Here is a 23,873-nt window from a genome sequence, read left to right on the forward strand (position 1 = left end):
AGACACTACAACGTTTCACAGTCGTTATAAAACAATTGGTCTTCTTTAGAGCGCACAAAGATGATCGTCGTTGTTAAGAACGGACCACTCTTGGTATTCTTCATAATGATCTAGGGTGCCTTCACGACCTTTCGGCCTGTCACTTCATACCTCTGAAGCTCCTTTATGATCTCCGGGGAGTCAGAGAACTCGTAAACTTCAACTCTGGGTGTTATCTTTCCTTCGAGAGCATGCTGTAGCAATTCGTCCATCTGCTCATTGGTACCAGTTGAAGATCCCTTGATGATCAAACCTACCACTATCAGCGGAAATCCAGTCAATTGAGAAAGTCGGGGACTTACCTCTGTTCGCAATATGAATTGGAGACATTGGAAACATGAATGTGTCTGGTGGCAGTCCAACACACACGAAGACACCGTGGTTCCTCACAAGATCTGGTGCACTCTTGTAGGCAATCTCCGTTCCGGCTACACAGATGACAGCATGTGCGCCCTCGCCATCGGTCAGTTCCCTGACGGCAGCAACAGTGTCTCCTTTGGCGTAGTCTACGAAAGCCGCTGCGCCCATCTCCTTGCAAAGCTTCTCTTTATCGGGCCCGCTGTCAATGGCAATGACTTTGTACCCCTTAGTCTTTGCCGCGATCTGGACACCAATATGACCCAATCCGCCACCCGCTCCAACAATGGCTATCCATTGTCCAGGCTTGACCTCGGGTTCGCACTTCGAAATCGCACCAGCGAGACTCAAGCCAGCGCAGAGCAGAGGGGCCGCAATCTCACTTGCCAACCCGTCCGGGATGTGAGACACAAAGTCAGCATGTGCAATAGCATACTGCTGCAATGTACCCCTGGTACTCCTTCCCGTGTTGAGCTGCTTCGGGCAATGGTTCACCAAACCAGCTTTGCAGGCCGAGCACTCGTTACATGCACTCCAGAGCCACCTTAGCAACGTCAGTCTCGGAACGCACGTGTATACATCTCCTCGCCTCTCACTGTTTTCTTACTTAATTCCAACGCGCTTGTTTAAGATCGATTCTGGCGCATCTGGACCCAAACCAACAACGATACCAACTCCCTCGTGGCCTGGGATATCCGTGTATGCGCCGAGTCCTTCGACGTTTCTGCAGTCCGAATGGCATATTCCCGAACATTCTATCTTTACGAGGACTTCTTTCCCCTTGGGTTGTGGAACCTCGAAGCCATCTCGAATGACCAGCTTGCCATTGTCCCCGGGCGAGTCGATCCAAGCTACCTTCTGCGTAGTGGGTATGGTCGCTGTCATTGCGTAGGTAAATAAGCGTGTGGACAGGCAGGTCAGGACACGCAGAACTCGGGCAGTAGTGATGGTAATGCTATATGATATAGTTATTAAACGGAGGAATGCAACTATTAAGATATGTAATCGTCACCCTATCTCTTTGCTTCCGACCCGTCGTCTATCTACACATGACACCCCGCGCGACTCTCCCTGTCCCCCAAGTCTGCTGCCCCACCATTATCGCCCGCTACAGGTCCCCCGTCCCCACAGCCCCTACCCGGTATCCAATGACGGGAGTGTAAAGTCCGAACTTCGCTCGAATAGCCTCCATGAATGCTCTGCCCGGCTTCCCCTCACGGTATTTGGGGATGCTCTCCCCAGTATTGCATACTTTGTTCTAGTTTTCGGTCATCCGATAGACCTTAGAGAGGCCAAAGATCCGAGTTACCTGGGAACGGATCTGGTCAATGTTATCTTAATAACGTGTAATCAACATATTTGGGCTTAGCATGCTACGATAGCAACACTGTCATGTATGAATTCTTGATCGCAAAGACCAAGTCACTCTTGCATGTTCGTCCTGTTTACATTAGCTTGCGGCCATTGATGACAGTCTTTTCATCCTGTCGGTTGTTTCAAGGGAAGTAGCCAATCCCAGGATGTGGTATAGACAGACTTCAAATCAGGTAGATTGAGGTTGCGAGCAAAGTAAGGAAGATGATTACAGTTTTTTGGTATCAATCTCAGCAACGACGTTGGCTGGTGCAGGAAAATGCTGGCTTAGTATAGCCCAATGACTCCAGGAAATGCTCGAAAACTCCATGGCATCCATAGATGCATCAAAAATGCCAGTTCAGCGGTCGTCCACTCGTGGCCGCTTACTATCTCTCCCATTATCATCGCCAAATCTCTTACGGTCGCCCAGCGGCTTCGCATTCGCACCGGTTGCGCCTCTATCTTGTCCATCTCGTCCACCGTTGCGATATGAGTCCGAACGAAACCTTTCGTCTAGTCCGAACTCACTCTTATCGCGTGGCCGCCTGTCATCCCCAAAATCGCCCCATCGTCCCGTGTCCTCGCTCTTCATGTCTCTGTACCGCGTCCTGCCCTTCTTTCCGAGCTTCGTCATGTCTCGAATCTGCATGTACTCTGGCAGAACTTCTCTGTTCGTGCTGTCTTCGAATGTAGCTCCCATGACGTTCCGCTTGTCGATGCCCATGTCTTTCAGCTCCTCGGAGAAGAAAGCGCCCTTGTGGAAGTACTTTTGCATGTACTGCATCTGACCTCGATCTCCACGCTCGTCCTTTTGCTTTTCAATGAACTCGCGATCCTCTGCTTCCCTCTCGGCCTCCGTGAGGTTTCGTCGGCGTTCGATCTCGGCACGTTCAGCTTCTGCCTCTTCTATAGCAGCGCGTTCTCGCTTGATTCGCATCAGCTCTCGCAGTTTCCAGGCGGCGTATTCGGCTTCGGGATCGACACCATCCGTATCGTCAACGCCGTTGATGTCATCCTCCTCTATATCATCATCCCAATCTTTCTTGCCCTTTGCTTTCTCAGCTGCGCGCTGATCGATCTGTTCCTGCACGAGAGCTCTTGTCTGCTCTTGCTTGCGCTGCTCCTCCGCTTCCGCCAGCTGGTCCGCCGTCTTTGCAGGCGCAGCAGCCTTCCCCCGATCACTCTTTTTTATGAAGACTGGGCGTATAAGTTTCGGCCGTGACTCTTCCTCACTACTCGACTCCTCCTCCGAATCCTCCTCCTCGTCACTCCCGCTCCCACTCTCGCTCTCACTACCCGATTCCCCCGATTCCTCCTCACTCTCCGTCTCGAACTCCTCTTCCAACCGTTTCCTCTCCTCCTCCGATCGTTGTCGCGACGCCAGACTCGATTTGAGCGCGCCCTTAGGAAACGAAGAAGCCAATGGTTTAGGCTTCGGCTTGACAAATGGCAACGGCTTCTGTTGCTGCTGCTCCTCCTCCGACTCGGAATCCTCTGCGCTGGACGGCTCCTCGACTTCGGCGGCGCCGGGCTTGCCTGCGAAGTGGCGCGTGCGCACCGGCTGCGCGGTCATCTTCTTGGGTCGCGGCGGAGGCATGGTCGCGTGGGGAGGGTGATTCGATCGGAGTGGTGTGGTTCGTAGAGATGGGGTGAGTGGAAGATTGTATGCTGGAAATGGTTTTGGCTGTCTGGGAAAAAAGTTGGGGTCGAGGCCGCGGGAGAGGTGCGAGCGGCGACTTGGCGTACGGTTGTAGGGCTGAGACATGGGCTGCGTCTATGCGCAACGATCTATAGTTATCAAACCACCTCATGTTATATGAAATAAAAGGTATGGAAGCATTGTGTTCGGATTCGGATTGCGAAATATTTCGATGCAAGTTAAATGATGATCTCAAAATTGTACTTTTTCTATCTCGAAGGCAGACATAGAAGACTATAACTAGTGTACTAGATACCTACTATAGTCTGTTAAGATGTCTTCGCATAATTCAACCATCATCCTCTTCTTCTTCACCTGCAGGCTTTCTGAATCCAATCGCGCAGCCCTCAAACTGAACATCTATGTTGCAGCTTGCGTATGGTAGAAACACCTCACCCCATCTGACCTGCTTCACTTTTGCAATGTCTTCATACAGCTTATCTTCCAGAGCGAGCCATTTATCCTCCCACAGTGCTTGAGGGCTAGGATCACTAACCACAACATAAAGATCTCTCAGGCCTTTCATCTCAGACATGATACGCCAGCCATGCTGCCAATTGGTGGTGTCTTCAGGGTACGCATAACGCTTAGGATCCGTTGGGCGACGAAGGTAAGGCAGAGCCCGAATCGACCAGCGAACTCGTAGTTTACGTATCGTATCAAGGCGCGGAAATGGGACACGCTTTGGTAGATAGAGTAAATGCGTGACATGTAGAAGCGAGAAAGTATGTGGTGCGTAGAGGTGTGGAATCGCTTCAGTGTACCTGCACGATGTTAGCTTCACGTATTCACAAAACCATAAGCCGACATGCTTCAAATCTGACGACACTATAAGCACGACGTAATACTGACATTCTCCGGCAAGCTCTCAACATTCCTAGGGGTCCGTGGAGCTTCCGACAACTTCGTCCACCCACCAGCACCTTGCACGTGCATTGCAGGCTTTCTTCATCTTGTTCCGCTTGCTCGTCTTCGCAAATGAAATGTCCCAGCTTTTTCTTCATGCCCAATGTCATATGTATCGTCTCTTCTCCCATGACATATTCATAGACCATTTTCCGGATCTCCAATGGCAAGCTCGCGAAAAAGGTACTTTGCCCTTGCAAATGCGTGCGCGCATCTAATTCCGGATCAGGCGTGGAGGGGATCGAAATGGTAGACTTGCGCCTGTGGACCACCTCCTTGTCTCCCCGTTTCCTCGATGCATCGTGGTGCTTCCGCGAGAAGAGTGAGCGGTGCGGCTTTTGCTGATATTCAGATGCCTCGGCTGCGGGAATGTCATGTGGCATCCATCTCACGCCCGGGACCAGTTTGAGTAGGCGACCTTTCATGGGTGAGGCTGTTGCTACGGGGCCGTAGATAAGAGGCATTGAGCGCTCTCGCTCCCGGAAGTCAACTGGTGCCGTTTAATTGACAACGGCTGGGGGATTGTCTTGGATTGAGGGTGAGGGAAGGGACAGATACGGCAGGATGCGTTCTTGCTTTTGTTGTGTCCTGTCACGCCAGGCGGCGCGCCAGCACGCCAGTCAGATAGTGAATGGAGGCATGCGGGGAGACGCGGTGATAGATCGACAAGGTCTGTGCTTTCGGGGCTGTAGCTTATTCCATTCAAGCAGTTAATATACGACTAGCATAATGAATGGATTGTTCAAGCTCTTCTAGGCCATGCATGCCCTAGAGAAACCTGCTGTTTGACGGGCATAGTCAGGTACTGAAATGGGGGCCCAACCAACAACGTGCCGACATCATCCCAATCACAGAGCCTTATCCGTACATACAGTATCAATGACCATCATGTAGCTATCCCCTCCCTGGCCAACAGTGTGCCGCAACGTCCAGAATAAGAGATGTATCCGAGACATTGCTACAGATTGAGCAATAGTGCCATTTGTATGGCGCAATTCAATGGCCATCAGTCTTCTCTTGGTTCTCACAGCAATTGCTTGAATATTCTGTGAATTATCTTGACCTGGCCTCCTACCACAAACCTAGGGCATTTTCAACACATGCTCATCCAATGGAAATCACTATGTGACGAATTGAAATATGTGCCTGGCTACACCAGGCCATAACAGAGCGCATAAGGTTGGCATTGGATTCAATCGTACTTTGTCGTTTATCAAACATTGAAGAGTAATAAAGAGTTCTTAAATCCATCCTTCAAGCCTCATTCGACTTCTTTCCATTCTGTGTAGCCTCTGGGTTCAATGGCTTTTTCGAATCATAACCGACTTGCTTGACAATCCCCAGTCCCTTCGTCCTCCCCTCACGGAAGATGATCCTGTCCCCAATCGTCAAGTACTCGGGACGCTGAACGAAGCGGAATGCCACCAGAGCTCGGTCGCCTGTACGGATGTATTGCCTATCGATGTCAATGATGGCGCACGTCTGCGAGACTGGGCCAACGTGCAACATCGCCTGGTACTTGGTTTTGATAGTAGTCGCGTGGGAAAGAATGAGGACCTCTGCCACGAATTCGCGGTACACTTTAGGTGCGGGGAGGTTACCGGTCGTCGGATCAGGCTTGTCGGGCTTGTGCAGGACAACCATACCCTTGCGGACGTCCTTCCTCCTCACGTTACGAAGTGCCAGGCTGGCGCTTTGTCCAGCACTGCAGCCGGGGACTTGTATTCGTTTCCGTTCAATGGATCGAACTTTGGTGGTTGTGAATTGACCAAGACTGTCTGGTCCGACAAGTATGGTGTCGCCAGCGTGGATCTCGCCCGACTTGACAATTCCAGAAACAACGGTTCCAACAAATGGAACAGAGAAAGTATCGTTGATGCAGAATTCCAGAGGTGCATCCGCGTTGTAATTTCCATGGTGAGGGAGGATGTTCAAGAATGTCCTCACCAGATCAAGATTGGTGCCAGTGACGTTCGAGACCTGGAAGATGGGGCAGATGCGTCGTGATACAAATTGAGTCGCGGTGTTAACACATTCCTCGTGGTTCTTGACGAAGATAGGTATCTTGCGTGCCCCAGGAGACTTCAAGATTTTCGTCAGCTGCGTGATGGTCTCTTCGAGAATCTGAGGTGGGCAGATATCAATCTTGGTAATAACGACCATGACGGGAACATTTAGAGCTAGTGCAACTCCGAGATGCTCTTTACTCATGCCGATCAGACCGTTGTTCGCGGCTACCATGAGCAAACAGTAGTTAGGCTCACTGCTGAGTAGGCCAAACACCGTGGTACGAAGGTAGCGCTCGTGGCCAGCAAGATCAGTGAATCCGATGACTTTCGCAGAGCGTTTTCCAATCTCTTCCCAAGTCAGCTTGCGTCCTGCAACATTGGACACCACAACCTCTCCTTTGCTATCGAATCCCATGATCTCCATTCCGACAGAGCTGGTTCTCCCAGTCTCAATCTCATGCTTATGGCGGAATAGATTCACACGAGCTTTACCTCGACCGTCATCTAAGCCGCCCTTCACAAGGACTCCTAGCATAGTACTCTTCCCTGCATCCACATTACCCACCACTGCGATTCGGGTCTCAATGACTTCGTCAATGCTTTGCGGGCGCCGCCGTATTATGATCTTTCCGGACGCTCCCTTCTCTTTTGGATTGGCAGAGTCAACCTCTACGTCCCCACCTACGTTCCTCGTGAGGAGTACTTGAAAGTCGGCTTTGATTTCCTCACAGACGGTTCCTATGCGCTCGATCGCAGAATCCCACTCTTCCCTCGAAAAGCCCATTGACTCCCCATTATCTTCAAGTCCCACATCGAATAGTGCCTCGCCATGGCCCTCGCCCAATCTACCGCACAGAAGCTCCACGAGGGCTGGAGTGTTCTCTTCAGCAGGATCTACCAACAGCTTTCTCAGGGGTATCCGTGAGGTGGTATCGTCGGATAGGCCGAGTTGATCAATGATGTCGAGCTCGTCGTGCTCTTCGAGGGCAGCGGGGTTTTGGCCGGGAGGGCGGCGCAAGGCCTGCTGTTTCTGCACGTAGTCGGCGAAGTCGCTTAGAGCCTTTCATACTCATGTTAGCATTCTTGCATTGGGATATGATTCGACCATCTGCAAAGGGCTCCTGCTACAATTGAAGCTCTGCGTGTGGGTAGAATGTCTAGCTTCGAGCACCCAAATGAGGTGTTCCAATCTGGTGACTGCTATCAAAGCTAGTAATAATGGTAGGAATTGCATACCGACTCGCCTTTCCGCCGCTCCATTGGGTTTGTTTTCACATGTCGTGACGCCATAGTTGTGTGTAGAGCTCTCAGGTGCAGTTCCGTATCTGCTGCCGTATTCGTTTACAGCTGTGTATTTGTTGATCAATCAATAGATGTTCCATGAGCTTTTGTTGGAGAATGTGCATTGAATGTTGTATAGTGTAGAATGAAAGTTGGGATGGGAGCTCTGAAAGAGAGAGCTCGAGGGAGTGGAGTTGGGGTACTCAAGTATGGAGGCGGGACTCGGGAGCTATCGATAACGAGTCATCTCGATGACGCTTGGACAGTGCCATCACTCCGCCTCTTGATTGAGTCACCTTAATCACTGACAACCACTGCCTCAACCCATAACCACGTTACCTGCATGGGGGTAAGACATAATCACAGTGTCTTGACACATCATTGACCATCATTGAGATTCAGTCATCGTTTTCATGAACAAACAGACATATTCCCGGTCACCCGGATACTAGCATGACACGATGGGTTAACCCGTTCCACCGCAGCAACGCAGGCACCACTGGTAATATTCCGTATTTGGATTAGAACAATCATAGTTCACAAGAAAGGGCGGTCAAATGAAGGGCGCTGTCAACGAAGATGCAGGTGTTTACAATCATTACTGCCGGGCGTGATCTATCGGACGATGACTATTCGGGTCCCCAATTCGGTCTCCCATTCATCATGCTCTCATTCATCATGAAGCCGCAACGCCACGCTCACTGCAGTATTTGGCGATTTCCTTCCTCAAAGTCTCTTGTTGAAGGTTTACGTTGTCCATGATATCACTCACTCCGTTGATTGACTGGCAATACGCCGATGTGTCAACCATTTGAGCCATAACAGCCTGAAGCTGATTTGGAAGCCACTATTGCTGTCAGCATAAATGATAGAACAAGCTCATTTCTGAGTACTTACTGTCACGATAGGACTTCCACCAGTAGCTGTAGGATGTGCCGTTCGCTTCAGGATGTATTCCCGCGTGAAACACCAATGTCGCCATCGGAAATCACGAACTTGATCCAATGCCTGGAGATACAATGCGGCTGAGACCGAGTCTTGCAGGGCATAATCCTTTACACCTGTCTCGATAGCATGATCCCGAACCGCCTCGAGGAATTCACGATGGTTTCCTGGTCGGTATTGACGGAAGTCCTTGAGAATATCCGTAAGCGGAGTCTCGGGCATCTTAATCTGAAGGAGATTGTCGCATAATGGGATCTATGCCATGTCAGTGGTTGATGCCGTCGCATTCATGTCGGACTCATACCATGCTGTCGTTCGCTCCAGACTCCCCACGGAACGACATTGGCTCCTCACTCACGCCCTCGTAGATTACACCATTTGGGAACATTGACTGTGAGGTGATGCCAAAGATGAACGTACGAAATGTAGTGTAGCTCTGCGGCTTGCTACGATTCCACATTGCTACTAATGTCAACCAGGATCTATTTTGTGCCTGCAAGGGGACTCACTGTTCATGACGGCATTGACCTTCCTTAGGCCGTCCACCAGCGTGCGCAATCCATCATTGAATTGCTCCCGGTCACGCGCCGTACTTCCTTCTAGCATCTCGACAACACCCTTGATCAAGGCACCAGACTCCTTAACCATGGCAATGTGCACTAGAACGAATCCAGCCTCTGAAGAAGATGGATCCAATCCGTGTTCAAATGCACGCACCAGGCGAAGGTTGTCATAGTCAAGGCCCTTCTCAGGATCCTCGAAGCGATAGTTGAACAGGGCATATGAACCTGCATACTCCATAAAGGGTTTGAACCCAGCACTGATGTTTGAAATGTATTTAGCAAAAGCTGATACCTTGTTAGGTGAAGTACTTACATCTCTGCAACCTTGACAATGGGCAAGGAGATACACCGAGGCAAAGTCTGACGGCCCAGCCCGTACGGTTCATCCTTCAAGAATCTTTCATGGCATGGCTCGAGGAGGTATGCCGAAGCAACGAAGGAGTAGTCACGATAGAGAGCGTTCATCACAACAAGATCATTACGATACTTTTCTACCTCAGCACTGAGGTCTGGCAACTCCTTCAAGACGGTATCGCCAAACGTAAAATTGGCCAACAAGCCTGGCTCTCCCGACAGAGTCTTGACAGGCATTCTGTTTAGGAGAGACTCGAGGGCATCGAACTCTGGTGGTAGCTTGACGACAGGCTCCTGGCGAGGCAGGAAGCCTCTTGTGGTCGACACCATGAAGGCTGGGAGGGAATGGTCATCAGGACGAGTGTCCGTCATGACGGGGAAGTCGAAGCCGGAAGCAGACATCGTGACCAAAAAAGCCAATAAGATGAAAGAAAGGTGGTAGTTCAAAAAGAGTTATCGAAATAATTGACTGTGGCCAATGAGAGCTCGATCATTCAACTGTCGTTGTGTAGGGAAGAGAAGATCATTGCAGTCCACTCGAGTTCTGCTTATATTCAGTGGCCGGAACGCGTTCCGGCCATTTAGTTCTTCAAAACGCTCTTTAATTCCGGCCTCACCCTCCAAAAGATAAACCAACTCCAGATAAAGTACGTAATGGTAATTTCACCCTGCTGGACGCATGACCCATCAACCGATTAATTCCTTCAATGCCCGAACAGTCGGCATCGTACCCCTCAGCAAAAGATGGGTCCGTATATATCGTCGTCGCCATCCTCGCCAAGACTGAGACAATGTGGTCACCACGAGAGGACGTTCGCCATGAAGACGATCGTATCGCTATCTTCTCGAGCATCACTTGCTTGGGCTTCAAGCTCTCTATCAAATTTCAACTCAATGGTCAGAAAAGCCAGACAATGCACCTCAAATGTACATGATCAGAACCCCAATTCACACACTTCACCAAACCCGATGAAGGGAAACACGATTCGTCAACAAACATGACCATACTCATCAACCCACCGATAACAAATCAGAATTAATCTAGCGAATATCGTTGCGATAAGTTATCGTGGATAGTATCCCAGTATATCGCCAGTCCTGCTGGTCGTCGTCCCTGACCAACACACCGTTATTCAGATTAGCGCACAAGCCATTGGTCCGTTTGCCTGGCCAATCACAGGGACGTGGAACTTCTTTCCATTATTGTCATGATGTTCATGGCCTCTTTCCTCGAGAAACAAAATTATGCAGTCCTGAACTGAATAACAATTAATTTACGATACTGCTGGGAATTTTGGCAAAGGTTTATTCAGGAATCGATCGATACTCATATTTACATTACAAGACAGCACACGGCCGGCCAAGGATATAGTTGATACAAGAAGTTCGATCACCACAGCGCATACCAGACGTTCAAATAACACGTTCATTGCAAGTTCTGAGAATCTTCATATCGTTGTATTCAATTAATTCATTTTGTTCATTTCATACTGTCATCAACGGGACACGGCATGAACCGCGTATTGACATCAATAGACATTACGTCCACGCCCATGCATGAGCTCTATATACATCGCCTATGTCGAGTTTCTATACGATACAACACATGGCTTCTCTTCTTTTCTCTTCTCTTATTTACAAACCGAAGCAGCTGGCGTAGTAGGTGACGGACGCAGGCCAGTCAGAGAACATGGCCTTGATGCCGACCTGCTGGACAAGGACATCAAGAACGGTGTACATGTCACCGTCGTTGTTGATGGCAGGCGCGACGGATTGGTAGTAGTAGTCGCCGCCCTTGTTAAGGAAACCAGAGCGCTCGAAACTCCAGGAGGTGATCTCGAGGCCGGCCTTCTTAGCAGCAAGGGCATAGTCGGAGGGGATGACGGTGGAGTTGTCCTCGGTAAGAGAAACGAGAGCGAAGATCGGGGGCGCGAGGATCTTGACACCGCGCTTGACGAGCTCGTCCATGGAGCCAGTGGCGTTGACGTAGCCCTCGGGGGTATCGACACGCTCGTCGAGGTAGAGAGCCTGTTCGCCGAAGGCGGGCTCGTTGTCAATCCAGTAGAAGATGTCGTCAGGGAGGAAAGACTGGAGGAAGACGCGCTTAGGGTCGATATTCCTCGCCTTGTACTCGTTGACCAGGTCCTGGGCGAATTGCGCCTGGGTGTAGTTATTGAAGGGCATTTTGACCTCGGGAGTCTTCAGCTCGGATGTGAACTTAAGACCCCAGCCATCAATGAGCTCGAGGAACTCGTCGTGAGTGGCGAGCGTGCCGCAGACGCTGTCGCTGTACAAATCGGTACGGAATGGGGGAGTTCCGTCCATGTACTCCGCAATGGTGGTGCCATTGGGGTTGAAACCGTCCATCTTTGCGCAAAGAGTCTTGAACTCCTTGACAGTGATGTCGGAAGTGCAGCATTTCGCCTTGGCAGCCGTGCCATTGGAGGCGGGCTCGAAGGGAGTGGTGCACTTGGCTGCGAGTTCTGGGTGCAGAAGGATGTCGGTGGTAGTGTGAAGATCGCAATGCGAGTGACGGCAGACAAGCTGCTTGTCACTGGTGAAAGCAACATCACACTCGACAACACCAGCACCTTCACGCCTGGCAGCACGGTATCCCTCAATGGTGTGCTCGGGGAATTGGAGAGGAGCACCACGGTGAGAGAATGTGAAGTCGGAAGTCGTGAAGGGACCCTCCGAGCAGGAGAGGAGCTTCTCTTTCAATTCACCCTCATCCATGTTGTGGACCAACCACTCTGGTCGAGAGCCAACCTGGACATTGATGTTCCTCCCGTGGTGTCCTTTGCCGGGGGTAGGGTAGCCGGTGGACTTGGGGACGACAGCAGCAGAGGCCGCTGCGATAAGCAGACCTGAGGTGAAGAGAGAGTGCATCTTGAGCGATTGTCTGGTCGTACCCAACGGCTTAAAGAGGATGAGGATGGGGGTGAGAAGAGGAATTGACTCTGCAGCGTGAAGATCCCAGATACCAGGGCATTGGGAGGTCTTTTATCTCTGGGAAGCTCACAGTAGTAGTGCGCTGCAGGAAAGGTCTGTATGTTCGAACAAGGATGAGAAGCTCATTGCCAATGCCGGCTAGGCACCGTGTGGGCAGAGGCCTTGCCGCGACGATTCGATTGTAGCTCCATTGCTTGGTGCACGTGGAGTAATCAGGGCTGGGATAGACGACGTTGGAGGCTTTGGAGGCTGGCCATGATGCAAAGGAAGTCAGGATGATTGATATCGCGCACTCCATCGGGAACTGGAGTTCGGCTTCTAAGCGTGAAAGGGGCTAGCCTGCCAACCAGCCAAGGGCTCTACTTGCGCACGTTGACACAACTCTGCGCTGTGAATGGCCACAATGCGACCTCCAACCATGGCAGATATCATGATACGGCCTGCCGAGGGACCACCACCTAACGAGTAGTCAACGGTAGGTTAGCTACAACAATGTGGCACGGTTTGTTCTGTGCTGTCAGTGCTGTAGCATGGAGCTACTCCGGAACACCACGAGGAGCTTGACAATCGACGCATCTTAAATCTTCTTAGGTCCCTCTGCTCTACCAATAGACGTTGCGTCATCATCCGACTGGGCGACCTTTTGCTCGTATCCCACTTCAACCATGTGCTGACAATGTTTCTAAACACTTGGCGGAGAATTGATCGTCGAGGACTAATTTACTTTACTCTTCTAGCAGGTTTTCCAATGACCGACATTGCACTGTCCCTCTTGAGATTGCTAATTAAATCAACCCGGCGCATTTCTCTAAAGAAAAATCAAATTATGATCTATCGATAGGAATGAAAAGCTATCCAGACATCGGACGCTTAACAGCTGTACATTCCTGTCTATGCCTGCCAGATTAGTCCAATTAGGGCAGATGAACATAGTACCAGCTCAGGGACACGTTCATAGAGATATGGCTCACATGTATAATGCAACATGCAGTGCTGACCCTCCACTGGAAACCCAGAAGCTCAAGCTTCTTCCCGGATGTGTACCTGCGTTAGCTCAAAGCTCTGCGACCAATACAGCACTGTCTAGAAAGTGCAATGTCGATCCTGGCCAGGTTTGCTCCACATGCGCCAGATATTAGATTGGTCCTTTCGAATGTTCTCTCTACAGACTATCAAAGCTCCAGGAGATAAGTAGATATATAGCGACGGTCTTGTGAGGTCTTCTGAACCTTTACTCGACAAAACACATTCCAATCCTCATTGGTACAAACCTCGTGTCGATGCATATACGTACATAACACAATGTTCACGGGTATGCGATGTATGAGGAAAGTGTATCATCAGTTAGTTGAAGAAGCAAAAGACCATATGCCTCCAATGGTAGTACATCTGAACAGATGAGAGAAACAGTTGGAATGTTTATACCTTACGGGATATACCATTGCTATGAGTTAGGTCTAGATATTAACCACATCATTAATACAGACTTTACGGTAACCAACCATACTTCCCTCCTATCTCAAAACCCATCGTCATACATCTCCTATCCCAGATGAGCCTCAACCTCGATTTCAAGAGCCATATTATTATACAGCCCTGCGACCACAATCCCCGTCAACAAAGGCTGATGATTAGGACAATACGCCCTCAGATTCCTCACCGCAGCCCCCATTGCCTGTTCCCAATTCTCGCCTGCAAAGTACCCGCGGACCTTGAACACCTGCTCCCACCCTTTACCGCCAGCCTGCTGCAATGCATGCTCGACGTTAGCAAAGGCCTGGTCGACTTGCTTGTCGATGTCCGTAGGGATTTCTTCTGTGATTCTGTCCCACCCACCTGGAGGGTGGGTGTTAGCAAAGGTGGGTGGATAGAGGGGAAGGATGGCAAACCTTGGCCTGAGATCTCGATTCGGTCGCCGATTCGTACGGCTTGGCTGTAGTGTGTGTCTTTCCTCACTCGCTCGCCGAAACCTTTGTAGTCGAAGTACTGGAGATGTGACATTATCTTCTAGTCGAAGACGGGTCTAAATCTCAATGACTTTTAGTGATGTATAAAACTAAGGACTCTCCGAAATGGACAACGGTTTTTTTTAAAGTCAAACTTTGATATTTGCGACTTTCTCTAGATCTGAAATCAGGGGATAGAACGGTTGTTTGCTGTGCTGATTCCATTCCCCAACATCCCCAAGCTCCCATTTTATATCACGACCTCGTCCATTCCACCAGCAAGGCAACCCGCCCTCACCAAAAGGCCCCTAGCCTCGCAAATGAAGCTGCTTTGTAATTCCATCACTCCCTCCTTTCACATAATCTCCATCATCGCCCCATCAAAAACGGGAAACCCCATCAAATACTAGAAGTTGTGGAACGACGTTTTATTTCACATATGCGGTTCTCCAAGACCTTAGCGGGGCGGAGGGGTCTACTTACGTAGTCGGTCGATCCTGTAGGATCTTACGGGCGTTATTCAGCTGCCAAGAAGGGTTGAATACTAATCGGTGTCTGACGTTGTGTACTTGTGGGTTGGGGTTGGTAATGTCTATGAAGGTTTCGGTGTGGTTTTGGTTGTTTTTGTATGTGTGAATGTGGATGTTGGACGGTGGTACGAGGTATATTCGTCACATAGCTACCGCCATCACTAGAATTTAAAGAAAGGGAAGATAAAACCAGAGTCAAACATACTCATGTTACTACTATTATCGTTCTCGCATATATATGACACTCCACAGTGAACAGAGCATTAACACAAGATTCGATTCATACAACCCATTTTCCATAGGCACATAAAAAAGTGACCACAACCAACCACCCATCCCATTCAAAAGTCATCGTCCTCCCACTCCCCCCTTACGTTCCCGGACATATGCGAGTTGCAGCCTCGTATGAACGTGATAGAACGGGCGTTCAACTTACTGTCTGCTGCTGTCTTCTGGCAGAGGCTACTGTGAATTTGAGCGGTGCCCTGGCCTTAGTAGTAGTTATGGACTGAGGTGAAAGGGAGATGATAATGACGGGGATGACTGGGTGGCGCTCGATATTGAGATAGGAGCGTGGTTGGCATTGGTTGTGGGTCTGTGTTTGGGATGAGCATTGGGGGACGTGTTGAGGGTTTTGATGTTGATTGGGGGGCATTGTAAATATCATTCAGTTCATACAAACAATAATCTTCCTTAGTGCCCTTAGCTCTAATTCTCTAAATCATCATCAATCTCGAAACTGTCGAACCGCACTGGCTCGTACTGATCTTTTCCCTTGCCTGCCATCCTCGCAGCATCTTCTCGGCCTCGCTCAATGTCCAGCCAGTACAGCAAAGGTCCCGGCAGCAACACGAGGATTGCCAGAAATATGAACGCCGGTCTAATGGTGCCCGCACGATCGACGATCCAGCCGACCAGCGCTGGACCTACCGCACTGCTACCCTTGTCCGTAACAGCATACAATGCAAAGAAAGCGGCCTCGCTGCCTTCCGGGATCAGCGGAGCATACACTGATCTCGCATAAGAGGATATGCCACCCATGATGAGACCATGTACGATGCCAAGGGGATATATTTCCCAGGCTTTCTGCAGCCCCAGAAACCCAAGTTTACGGATGAAGGGTACATATCCCAAGAGACCGTAGAGCGGGACAATCTCCATCAGTATCACACAACCCAGCAAGACCTGCTTGGAAGTGAGGCTGTACCGAGAAGCGACACGCGGCCAGGCAAAAGCGCCTACAATACCGAACGAGATCGATGTGATGGAAAGAAGGGCTATGGCAATGGTTCCCATTTTCAGCTCTGTGCGGGCGAACAACACTGCCGTTCCGGAGATGGTGGCTATTGCGTCAGATAATAGGAACCAAGCTATGAGGAAGATGACGGCTTGACGAAGCTGAAGAGCGCGCTTGATCGTATTCCAAAACGACGAAAACGAGAACTTGGTATAGAACAGAAAGGTGCGGAACTTGGAAGAACGCTGGAAGCTGGACTGCGTGGGTAGAGGGGGGCCCGGTCGGGCTCGAAGCCATTTGTAGGTTGGGATGGTGAAAACTGCCCACCAAATACCGACCATCAAAAGGATGACTCGCATAGGTAGACTGGGATTCGCTTTTGCGATCGTGGTTTTCGAGAATAGGAAGAGGATCAAGATGCCGACGATTTGGACGCATACTGCAGCTACGTAGCCTAGACCAACACCTTTCGAAGATAGTTTGGCGGAAAGAGCAAGATCGCGAGATAGTTTCGTAGGATCTGAACGGTGGAATGTAGTAGAGCCGGAAGTGAGGCCTTCGAGTTCGACATCTGTGGAAGATTCGTCCATGGGTCTGGATGTTTCGTGATGATTCGACACCAAGAGTGGAAGAAAGGCGTTAAGAAGAGTGAATGAGCACCCAAGGCAGGTTACTCCGATAATGACGAGGATTGGAGCTAAGAAATAGACGCCTGGTGATATGAATATAAAGAGAGCGCTAGCAATAGAGCCAATATATGCAAATGCCATCAACATCTTCTTGCGATATGGTCCTAAAAGGTGGTCAGTCTGGTACTATCTCCAGCTGAAGCTGATAACGAACCATGATCTGCAAACGATGAAAAACAGACAAGAGTAATGGCTTGCATTAACACTGCCGCTGAAAAAGTATACATTGCAAACGATGCTGTCGTAACTTCAGAACCTAGGAAACGGACCACACATTGATCTTCTTGTCCATCGGCGCGAATCCGAATCGTGCTTGGGTTTTCGGCTGAACCGGATTGGTATGGAGCAACACATGGTTTGGTCCTATCCGAGAAGAAGAAACCTTGACCGCGAGCAAGCTGTTCTAGAGTCACTGGAAGAAACGATCCTTTCAAGATGATCAGTATTCTGTCATAGTAAATCCATAGCCGTCTAGCTTACCAACTCCAACAACAGCGAAGACCTCAGCTGCAATGGCGTACGAATACCAGCCATTAAGCTCTCGAGGTGTCGTTAGGCTAGTATCCTCCCCAGAATAGCGGGAGCCGCCACGACGCCTCAAATCTTCGCCTTCTTCCTCTTCAAAAGACATTTGAATATTGTTTGAAGCAGAAGAGTGCTCGACGAGCGGTATATATTGATCTTGGAACCTGGATGTGTAAGCCGGCGCATCCGCATATGGGTCTCGCTAATCCGGATGAGGCCAAGGCCTGCCATGATGCTGTCACATAACTGGGTAATCTGACAGGAACTCTGATTATGAATGTTCTCTCAACTTGCCTGTCCTATTTCCGCCTGCGCTAATCAGCCTTGAAACTTGAAGCGTCAAGGTTGGTGAACTATTGCTTCATCATCAGGGGCATCAGGAACATTGTCTCTCGTGTTTTCATCAGTTCCAGATATTGTCTAGATTGGTCGCATTCATCTGAACCCTTTCGGTAGCTGCCCAATGCGCGAGCAAGAATGCATTCACAGTTCTTAGATTATCGAACGACTTGACAATGTCAATACATATGTACTAGTCTGCGCGCGGCTCTGTGTAGTTCCTAGTCTTTGGTACAGTACTCCGTACTCGTATGTTCTTCACATCTTTGGTTTCGTGGTTAAAATAATTTGGACTGAATCCATAGAGCTCATCCTGTACCCGGGGTAATGTGAATGGGTGTAACAGATGATTCAATAGCCTACTACACAAGAAAGCAGTTATATTTACTATGGCATAGTGTAGACTCTGAAGAAGCCAACAAGCCTTACAGATGTTCCATTCCTAGGCTCAAGCGAGCTCGTTGCACGATTGTTTGGGTGGCACGCTCAATATCTTGACCAGCATGATAACTCAGCCTTTTAAAGAATCGACTACATGTTTGAATTGATAGCGATGCATCACTCCGCAGAGGTAAAAAGAATAAAATCGAACAGCAAGACGATGTCGTTACCTGGGTATGTTTGGCAATCTACATCGTGGGTATAAAGAAGGTCGGTTCCAAATGGGGGATAGCTTCATATGCTTACCTAACCACATTTTCTTGCATCTCAGTATCACGACTTCAACGTTATAGCTCTATACACACAATCATGCCGCCCCGGCTCCAGGTCCTCCGGTTGGCCTCGTCGCTACTCCATAGAACAAATGTCCACTCTACCACGCCATTGGTAGCGCCATTCCTCCTTCCGACCCAGCAGCGCTACGCATCCATTCTATCCTCGCTCTCAGATACCCCAGGTGCATACAAGAAGAAGATTCGAAGAGGTCGCGGTCCAGCCTCCGGAAAGGGAAAGACTGCGGGAAGAGGTCAGAAGGGTCAACATGCGCACGGAAAAGTTCCTGCTGGTTTTGAGGGAGGACAGACGCCGCTTTGGAAAACTACACCCGTGAGAGGGCGTGATAAATTTAATGCGTGAGTGCATTCCACTTCTGATATTAATGGTATCAATGAATTGGCCTGGAATTCCGAGATTTTTGTGCGGACACTCTATGGGTATAACATCACATTTCGTGAACAATTGGCTAAGCAGCAACTCTCCACAGATTCAAAGTTGAAATGTCACCTATCAACCTCGATCGTATACAATCCTGGATAGACCAAGGCCGCCTCGATGCAAGCAAACCTATCACAATGAAGGAATTGGCAAAGTCACGGTGTCTACACGGCGTCAAGAAGCACGGCGTGAAGCTATTAGGCAGGGTACGTTTGGTCACATTTACTGTTTCCGCCCCACTTGCAACAATCGACTGACATACATACCCAGAACGCCAACCAGCTCACATCTAAAATCAACATCATCGTCTCGCGGGCATCTGCTTCTGCAATCGAGCAGATCGAGGCCCTCGGCGGAACAGTCACCTCACGATTCTATTCACCCATGTCTATCAAGAGGGTCCTCCGCGGCGACTCTCACCCCGTTGTCTCTCTACAAGCGGACGCCGACCTCGTCACCCGCGCTGTTCCAGCCAAGGACTCCAAGATCCTCAGAAGCGTGCTCGACACACCCGATGCGCCCGAGGAAGTTAAGAACGAGGCCCTCCGAGCCGTATTCTCCAAGGTAGGCGAGAAGTACAAGTACAGACTCCCGGATGCGACATCGAGAAAAGACATCGAATACTACAGAGATCCCGCACACAGGGGCTACCTGGCGTACACCGTCAAGGAGGGCGAGAGTCCCAGTTTGTTCTTCAAGCCACCGGGCGAGGCCAAGGACAGGAAGAAGCAGGCCGCTAAGAGACAAGCTGCTAAGGCAAGCGCGGAGAACAGGCTTTTCTAAAAGTGTCTGGCGTGTTGTGTATGTTCTCTTCGCACGGCGTGTAGGATATGAGCGGCCTGGTACATGCCATGTACAATATAGTAGCACGTATGTATGTAGATTCTGTAACATGAACGAACATTTCCAAACCACTATGTGTGCGAGCAATTCCTTTTCCCTGTGGAATAACTGATATCCTCTCACAATCTAAAACGGCCGCTATGACTATCAGACAGACTGTATCCACATCAATATTATCAATCTGGCTATCTTTGACACCCTTCCTACGTAAACAACGAAGATGGCATTCGTTATGACCACTACCTCTCCTACAGCCTATAGCCCCCCACTGCACACATACACACAGCATATCCTATTTTACCCTCTCCCTACCCCTTTGTATGTTTGTGATTTTCACTACGTAGGAAAGGTGACTCATTACATCACTATTGCTGCAGAAGGGAGCAACACTAGGCCTATAGGCACTTATCTGCGCAGAGAAATAACTAGTAGAGCAGATAGAAAGTTTAGATATGTTAATAGCAGAGAGGTATTAGTTTACATTTATCTTCATCTTCATCTTCATCTTCATCTTCATCTTCACCTTCATCTTTAGTGAACTACATCTTCACCTTCCGTGAAACATTATCCTTACTTTCATTATCCTTACTTTCACTGAAAGTGAACCATTATCTGTACTTTCAGAGAACCATGATCTTCACCTTCAGTGAACTGTCAGCTTCACCATCTAGCTTCACCATCACCAACTTAACATTTGGTGAACTATCTTTGCAATTAGTGAACCGTCTTCATCTTCACTATTATCGTGTTTACTATTAATGATGGCTCACTGTCATGTTCACCACCATAAGCAAACACATAACCTAGGACACCAAGAGCATCATCAACTACTTCCTCCTAGGACAAATCCAGCGCAACATAAGCGTCAAGTCTCTACTCCTCTTAAGATACCTTAATATGTCTATGTTAGGCATTGCACATAGATCAATCAATCACAAGTATTACTTCCTACACGACAACAGACATGATATCAAAAACGTCTTAGAGGTAAAAGAATCACTACACTCGACTTGACTTGACTGGTTTGATACATAACCTATGCAATGATTATACATAAATCCGTCTTAGGGAGAGCTTGGTTAACTACGTATACCCTTTGCCCTTTTCTCCTCTTTCGCGGATTGGTCATAAATTCTAGTATTATACCTTCGGCACTCGACTTTCGAGGAAAGAAGAATCAAAACGCGACGAGGTCGATATCAAGACGTCATGGTTCATTCATTCAGTCATCCCTGATGCGTAGAGCAAGGGACGCCTATCTGGTAGGGCATGAAATCTTTTTCTTTTTGGGATGTTGGTGATCAATGGGTATGGTGATGTTGACTTCTTTCAACACGACCTTGTCTCACCGTGACACCACAGCACGCCTGCCTACCTGCCTACCTGCCTATCGCCGGAGCGGAAAGGAAAGCATTACGCCTCACCATCTTAGAAAGCGCATGGCATGAAGAATATCTTCCATCGACACCACTCACCGGGCGAGAAGAATCCCGAGCGGATTGGCAAATGATGACTACAGCGTTGGATGGGTGGATCTGAACGAGAAACGTGTGATAACTCCACCCGCCTCCTCCGTAATGCTGGGGAAAGGAAGGTTCCCCGGGATGGGATGGGATGGGAGGGAGGAGGCAGAGCATTATTGCAGGCAGGTGTTGTATTGTAATCATGTTGTATGTTGTAACTACCTAAGCTGTGGGTAAGGGGCTGGGTGACGACGAGCTGGATGGCGATTGATGAACACGGGCCAATGAGAAGAGGGGACGGGGGACGACGACGAGTCGAAATGGGGGATTCTATCTATGGGTTGGATTATGATAATGAAGCGCGAGTGGCGGAGCTGTGTTGTGCTGAGTGGTGTGTGTAGTTTACCGGGTTGGTCTCAGCATTTGTTATTATTGTTGGGTGACTGACGATGCTGCTACAGCTGCTACTGCTGCTGTGATCAGCTAACTCCTCACGGAACAGGTCTGATGTATTTGTCTGCCCTGCCTGCCTGTCCTGCTGCTTGCGTCGTCGTCGTAACACCTTGCATGAAGATTCAGCTTGATTGATTATTTGCGGCGAGGATTGTCGTCGTCACTCGTCAGGCAAAGACAGTCCCGCTGGTTCGAAACTTGTGCCCGAAACCACCACTCACTTAATACCCCCAAGTCATCTATATTACATGGTGCTATAATTGTGGGAAAGGGCTTGGGTAAGGCGTAGATCTCGAGAGGTTTTGTGTCTCGCCAGCGGGTTCCGCGTATGGGTTCCGTCTCGATAGCATGGCCTGCCCTCGATAGTTCGGTATGGCAAATGTTCAATATCTACTGGGATCGAAGAGAAGATCCAATTACACCTACCTAGTCAGTGGTGGATCGATGTGTCTCCTGCACAATCATCATCGAACGCAGCATCCATGTCGCGAGAGGTTTGAGGCAGCCCTTCACCGACACTCGCAGACCGATATGCCTGGTCGATGGATGTATATCAAACGCCGGTCATGTACACAAATACTCACGCAACAGGTGCAGTGCAGTTCGATGTATGAGTACATTACAGCATGGTACGCACATAACGCCAGAACGCGTGACGCCACTGTCTTTGGGAAGCCTTCCCGGTGGAACAGGCCAGGTCATTCTCCGTGACAAGGCCATCATCACCGGGATACAGGCTACAAACCACTTCCTGCATTAGGTCAGCTGTGCATCAGCGGAGCCGGCAGCTGGTTGGATGCGGACGACAAGCTGACGATGTTTCGGCTGCAGCGCTGGTGGCCCACCTATCAAGACTCGTGCGAGCCATAAAAGACAACGGAGAGGTCTCTAAAAATCGTTGCGGTGTTGGTCGGCTAATCGAACATGCCCCAAATCCAATTTCATACATACCACCACAGTCAGATGCACAAGCGCAGTTGTGTGCCCAGTGTGGCTGCATCCAAAAGGTAATGACACAATGGCGATACGAGAACCTCTCATCCCGTCAGGGTACCGGGGCAACAAGACACACGAAATGATACCTAGATCCATGAAACCGGCGTTTGGCCTGCCTTGGAGTCGGGATCTGTTAGAGGAAATAAAGAGCCAATTGCTGATTCGTCGAGATTCCGTCTTACCTACTTTTTGCAGCGAAAGCGGGGGAAACCCAATTATGGGACGATGGATGGGATCTAGGGAACAAAAAAAAACCAACCCCCAACGAGGCTAAAGTGCAATCCCAGCATCTGATGTTTGCCGCGCGCGCTGTTGAAAGAGACGAAGGCCCGACTTTTGCATCTTGCTCGCCACGGAACGGAGCAGTATCTCTCAAGACGAGGGCCGGGGCCCTGGACTGGTTGAGACGGTCGAGTTTGCTATGGTTATTCTATCTCTCCCACGCGCACTGCGGCCCTGAAGCATCTCAGACGTTGCCCAAAAGATGCATCGACAGGTTCTCATTGGCGAGTTGTATGCCGAGCAACCTGACCTGGGGGGCTCGCAGCTCCTTCGGCCCAATTATGCGGCGTTCAGGTGGTTCTGTATGTGGTGCACCTACTCGTACCTACTACGGGAGACATGAATCCCTACTTCATTATTGATCAAGGAAGAGATCGCAAAGACTCCATCTTACCCGAAGATGCAGCGAGTAAGTAGATAAATGATCCACTTTGTTCAACATATGACTTGTTCTTTGAATCTTCGTATACGTGGGCCAAACGCTATCAGCATAGACTTTGGCCAGATGTGACAAGGGGATCCAAAGACCGGCGTTGACGACTTGCAGATGAGTTCCCCGGAAGTATGATAGCCTTGAAAAAATGTTGATGTGAATCATTGCCTCCACTTGCGGCTATTCATGCCAGAAACCAATTGCCTATCGAGCGATGTATGGGATCAGCATCTCCCGGACGGATAGCATCTAGCCCGAGCCCTGGCCCTTCGACGAAAAGTCAGAAAGTCCGCCTGCCTGCGGTGGCCGGGTAGGGTGTGTGTGAGATGCGATGCAAAGTGTTGAAGGACAGTTCAGCCATGGGCAGACGGCTTGTCGATAGTGAGATAATTGCAAGCATGATCTAGTGACTCTTTTCGATGGCTTTTTCTTGCTAAGAAAGGGAAAAGCAGGTAAAGTTTACGCGTTCGACGAAGCGAGTTCAAGGCGCGTTACGTCTCAGCTGTGGCTCACCGTGGGAA

At 49.6% G+C, this 23,873-nt stretch overlaps 11 protein-coding genes across 11 annotated transcripts; 3 read left to right on the forward strand and 8 right to left on the reverse strand.

The window, feature by feature from the left end:
* Window positions 1–40: 40 nt before the first annotated feature.
* On the reverse strand, window positions 41–1,424 carry BU24DRAFT_392900 (alcohol dehydrogenase). The gene is made up of 3 exons (XM_033525177.1): window positions 1,004–1,424; window positions 342–940; window positions 41–292 (listed from the first exon to the last, which is right to left on the reverse strand). The coding sequence occupies exons 1-3, from the start codon at window positions 1,279–1,281 to the stop codon at window positions 111–113; spliced, it is 1,059 nt and encodes a 352-aa protein (XP_033383091.1). The 5' UTR covers window positions 1,282–1,424; the 3' UTR covers window positions 41–110.
* A 518-nt stretch (window positions 1,425–1,942) lies between these two features.
* Window positions 1,943–3,419, reverse strand: BU24DRAFT_423654 (uncharacterized protein). The gene has a single exon (XM_033528309.1). It carries the CDS (start codon window positions 3,347–3,349, stop codon window positions 2,111–2,113), a length of 1,239 nt encoding a protein of 412 aa, XP_033383092.1. The 5' UTR covers window positions 3,350–3,419; the 3' UTR covers window positions 1,943–2,110.
* Window positions 3,420–3,740: 321 nt separating this feature from the next.
* On the reverse strand, window positions 3,741–4,821 carry BU24DRAFT_463516 (uncharacterized protein; the record flags this gene model as incomplete). The annotated part of the gene is made up of 2 exons (XM_033532132.1): window positions 3,741–4,215; window positions 4,304–4,821. 2 exons carry the CDS (start codon window positions 4,819–4,821, stop codon window positions 3,741–3,743), a joined length of 993 nt encoding a protein of 330 aa, XP_033383093.1.
* A 699-nt stretch (window positions 4,822–5,520) lies between these two features.
* On the reverse strand, window positions 5,521–8,011 carry BU24DRAFT_423656 (P-loop containing nucleoside triphosphate hydrolase protein). Its single transcript, XM_033528310.1, has 2 exons — window positions 7,603–8,011; window positions 5,521–7,426 (listed from the first exon to the last, which is right to left on the reverse strand). Exons 1-2 carry the CDS (start codon window positions 7,654–7,656, stop codon window positions 5,612–5,614), a joined length of 1,869 nt encoding a protein of 622 aa, XP_033383094.1. The 5' UTR covers window positions 7,657–8,011; the 3' UTR covers window positions 5,521–5,611.
* BU24DRAFT_220855 (IDO-domain-containing protein) lies at window positions 7,990–10,082 on the reverse strand. Its single transcript, XM_033522049.1, has 5 exons — window positions 9,469–10,082; window positions 9,102–9,412; window positions 8,897–9,054; window positions 8,545–8,847; window positions 7,990–8,494 (listed from the first exon to the last, which is right to left on the reverse strand). The coding sequence occupies exons 1-5, from the start codon at window positions 9,909–9,911 to the stop codon at window positions 8,324–8,326; spliced, it is 1,386 nt and encodes a 461-aa protein (XP_033383095.1). The 5' UTR covers window positions 9,912–10,082; the 3' UTR covers window positions 7,990–8,323.
* Window positions 10,083–10,979: 897 nt separating this feature from the next.
* On the reverse strand, window positions 10,980–12,719 carry BU24DRAFT_423660 (PLC-like phosphodiesterase). The gene has a single exon (XM_033528311.1). The coding sequence runs from the start codon at window positions 12,396–12,398 to the stop codon at window positions 11,145–11,147; it is 1,254 nt and encodes a 417-aa protein (XP_033383096.1). The 5' UTR covers window positions 12,399–12,719; the 3' UTR covers window positions 10,980–11,144.
* A 1,250-nt stretch (window positions 12,720–13,969) lies between these two features.
* On the reverse strand, window positions 13,970–14,462 carry BU24DRAFT_482316 (YjgF-like protein; the record flags this gene model as incomplete). Its single annotated transcript, XM_033533234.1, has 2 exons — window positions 13,970–14,297; window positions 14,351–14,462. 2 exons carry the CDS (start codon window positions 14,460–14,462, stop codon window positions 14,005–14,007), a joined length of 405 nt encoding a protein of 134 aa, XP_033383097.1. The 3' UTR covers window positions 13,970–14,004.
* Window positions 14,463–15,645: 1,183 nt separating this feature from the next.
* On the reverse strand, window positions 15,646–17,494 carry BU24DRAFT_347888 (autophagy-related protein-like protein 22; the record flags this gene model as incomplete). The annotated part of the gene is made up of 3 exons (XM_033523541.1): window positions 15,646–16,967; window positions 17,018–17,290; window positions 17,344–17,494. The coding sequence occupies 3 exons, from the start codon at window positions 17,492–17,494 to the stop codon at window positions 15,646–15,648; spliced, it is 1,746 nt and encodes a 581-aa protein (XP_033383098.1).
* Window positions 17,495–18,456: 962 nt separating this feature from the next.
* BU24DRAFT_392917 (ribosomal protein L15) lies at window positions 18,457–19,876 on the forward strand. Its single transcript, XM_033525178.1, has 3 exons — window positions 18,457–18,800; window positions 18,932–19,088; window positions 19,153–19,876. Exons 1-3 carry the CDS (start codon window positions 18,478–18,480, stop codon window positions 19,663–19,665), a joined length of 993 nt encoding a protein of 330 aa, XP_033383099.1. The 5' UTR covers window positions 18,457–18,477; the 3' UTR covers window positions 19,666–19,876.
* Window positions 19,877–20,705: 829 nt separating this feature from the next.
* BU24DRAFT_220979 (uncharacterized protein) lies at window positions 20,706–21,065 on the forward strand. Its single transcript, XM_033522050.1, has one exon. It carries the CDS (start codon window positions 20,769–20,771, stop codon window positions 21,024–21,026), a length of 258 nt encoding a protein of 85 aa, XP_033383100.1. The 5' UTR covers window positions 20,706–20,768; the 3' UTR covers window positions 21,027–21,065.
* Window positions 21,066–22,547: 1,482 nt separating this feature from the next.
* On the forward strand, window positions 22,548–23,348 carry BU24DRAFT_423664 (uncharacterized protein). The gene has a single exon (XM_033528312.1). It carries the CDS (start codon window positions 22,931–22,933, stop codon window positions 23,279–23,281), a length of 351 nt encoding a protein of 116 aa, XP_033383101.1. The 5' UTR covers window positions 22,548–22,930; the 3' UTR covers window positions 23,282–23,348.
* Window positions 23,349–23,873: the final 525 nt, after the last annotated feature.

The sequence above is a fragment of the Aaosphaeria arxii genome (genome assembly GCF_010015735.1).
Source record: "Aaosphaeria arxii CBS 175.79 unplaced genomic scaffold BU24scaffold_5, whole genome shotgun sequence".
Classification (NCBI taxonomy): domain Eukaryota; kingdom Fungi; phylum Ascomycota; class Dothideomycetes; order Pleosporales; genus Aaosphaeria; species Aaosphaeria arxii.

Bases quoted from the DNA above. Each gene is read 5' to 3' on its own strand.
- BU24DRAFT_220979 (XM_033522050.1), top strand. From the start codon at position 20,769: ATGATTATACATAAATCCGTCTTAGGGAGAGCTTGGTTAACTACGTAT.
- BU24DRAFT_423664 (XM_033528312.1), top strand. From the start codon at position 22,931: ATGTTTGCCGCGCGCGCTGTTGAAAGAGACGAAGGCCCGACTTTTGCA.
- BU24DRAFT_423656 (XM_033528310.1), bottom strand. From the start codon at position 7,656: ATGGCGTCACGACATGTGAAAACAAACCCAATGGAGCGGCGGAAAGGC. The intron at 7,427-7,602 runs GTATGCAATTCC...TGAGTATGAAAG, and splicing joins AGCGGCGGAAAGGCGAGTCG to GCTCTAAGCGACTTCGCCGA.
- BU24DRAFT_392917 (XM_033525178.1), top strand. From the start codon at position 18,478: ATGCCGCCCCGGCTCCAGGTCCTCCGGTTGGCCTCGTCGCTACTCCAT. The intron at 18,801-18,931 runs GTGAGTGCATTC...AACTCTCCACAG, and splicing joins GGGCGTGATAAATTTAATGC to ATTCAAAGTTGAAATGTCAC. The intron at 19,089-19,152 runs GTACGTTTGGTC...ATACATACCCAG, and splicing joins GCGTGAAGCTATTAGGCAGG to AACGCCAACCAGCTCACATC.
- BU24DRAFT_220855 (XM_033522049.1), bottom strand. From the start codon at position 9,911: ATGTCTGCTTCCGGCTTCGACTTCCCCGTCATGACGGACACTCGTCCT. The intron at 9,055-9,101 runs GTGAGTCCCCTT...TGACATTAGTAG, and splicing joins GGTCAATGCCGTCATGAACA to CAATGTGGAATCGTAGCAAG. The intron at 8,848-8,896 runs GTATGAGTCCGA...GACATGGCATAG, and splicing joins CTGGAGCGAACGACAGCATG to ATCCCATTATGCGACAATCT.
- BU24DRAFT_392900 (XM_033525177.1), bottom strand. From the start codon at position 1,281: ATGACAGCGACCATACCCACTACGCAGAAGGTAGCTTGGATCGACTCG. The intron at 941-1,003 runs GTAAGAAAACAG...GACGTTGCTAAG, and splicing joins AACAAGCGCGTTGGAATTAA to GTGGCTCTGGAGTGCATGTA. The intron at 293-341 runs GTAAGTCCCCGA...TGATAGTGGTAG, and splicing joins AATTCATATTGCGAACAGAG to GTTTGATCATCAAGGGATCT.
- BU24DRAFT_423654 (XM_033528309.1), bottom strand. From the start codon at position 3,349: ATGCCTCCGCCGCGACCCAAGAAGATGACCGCGCAGCCGGTGCGCACG.
- BU24DRAFT_423660 (XM_033528311.1), bottom strand. From the start codon at position 12,398: ATGCACTCTCTCTTCACCTCAGGTCTGCTTATCGCAGCGGCCTCTGCT.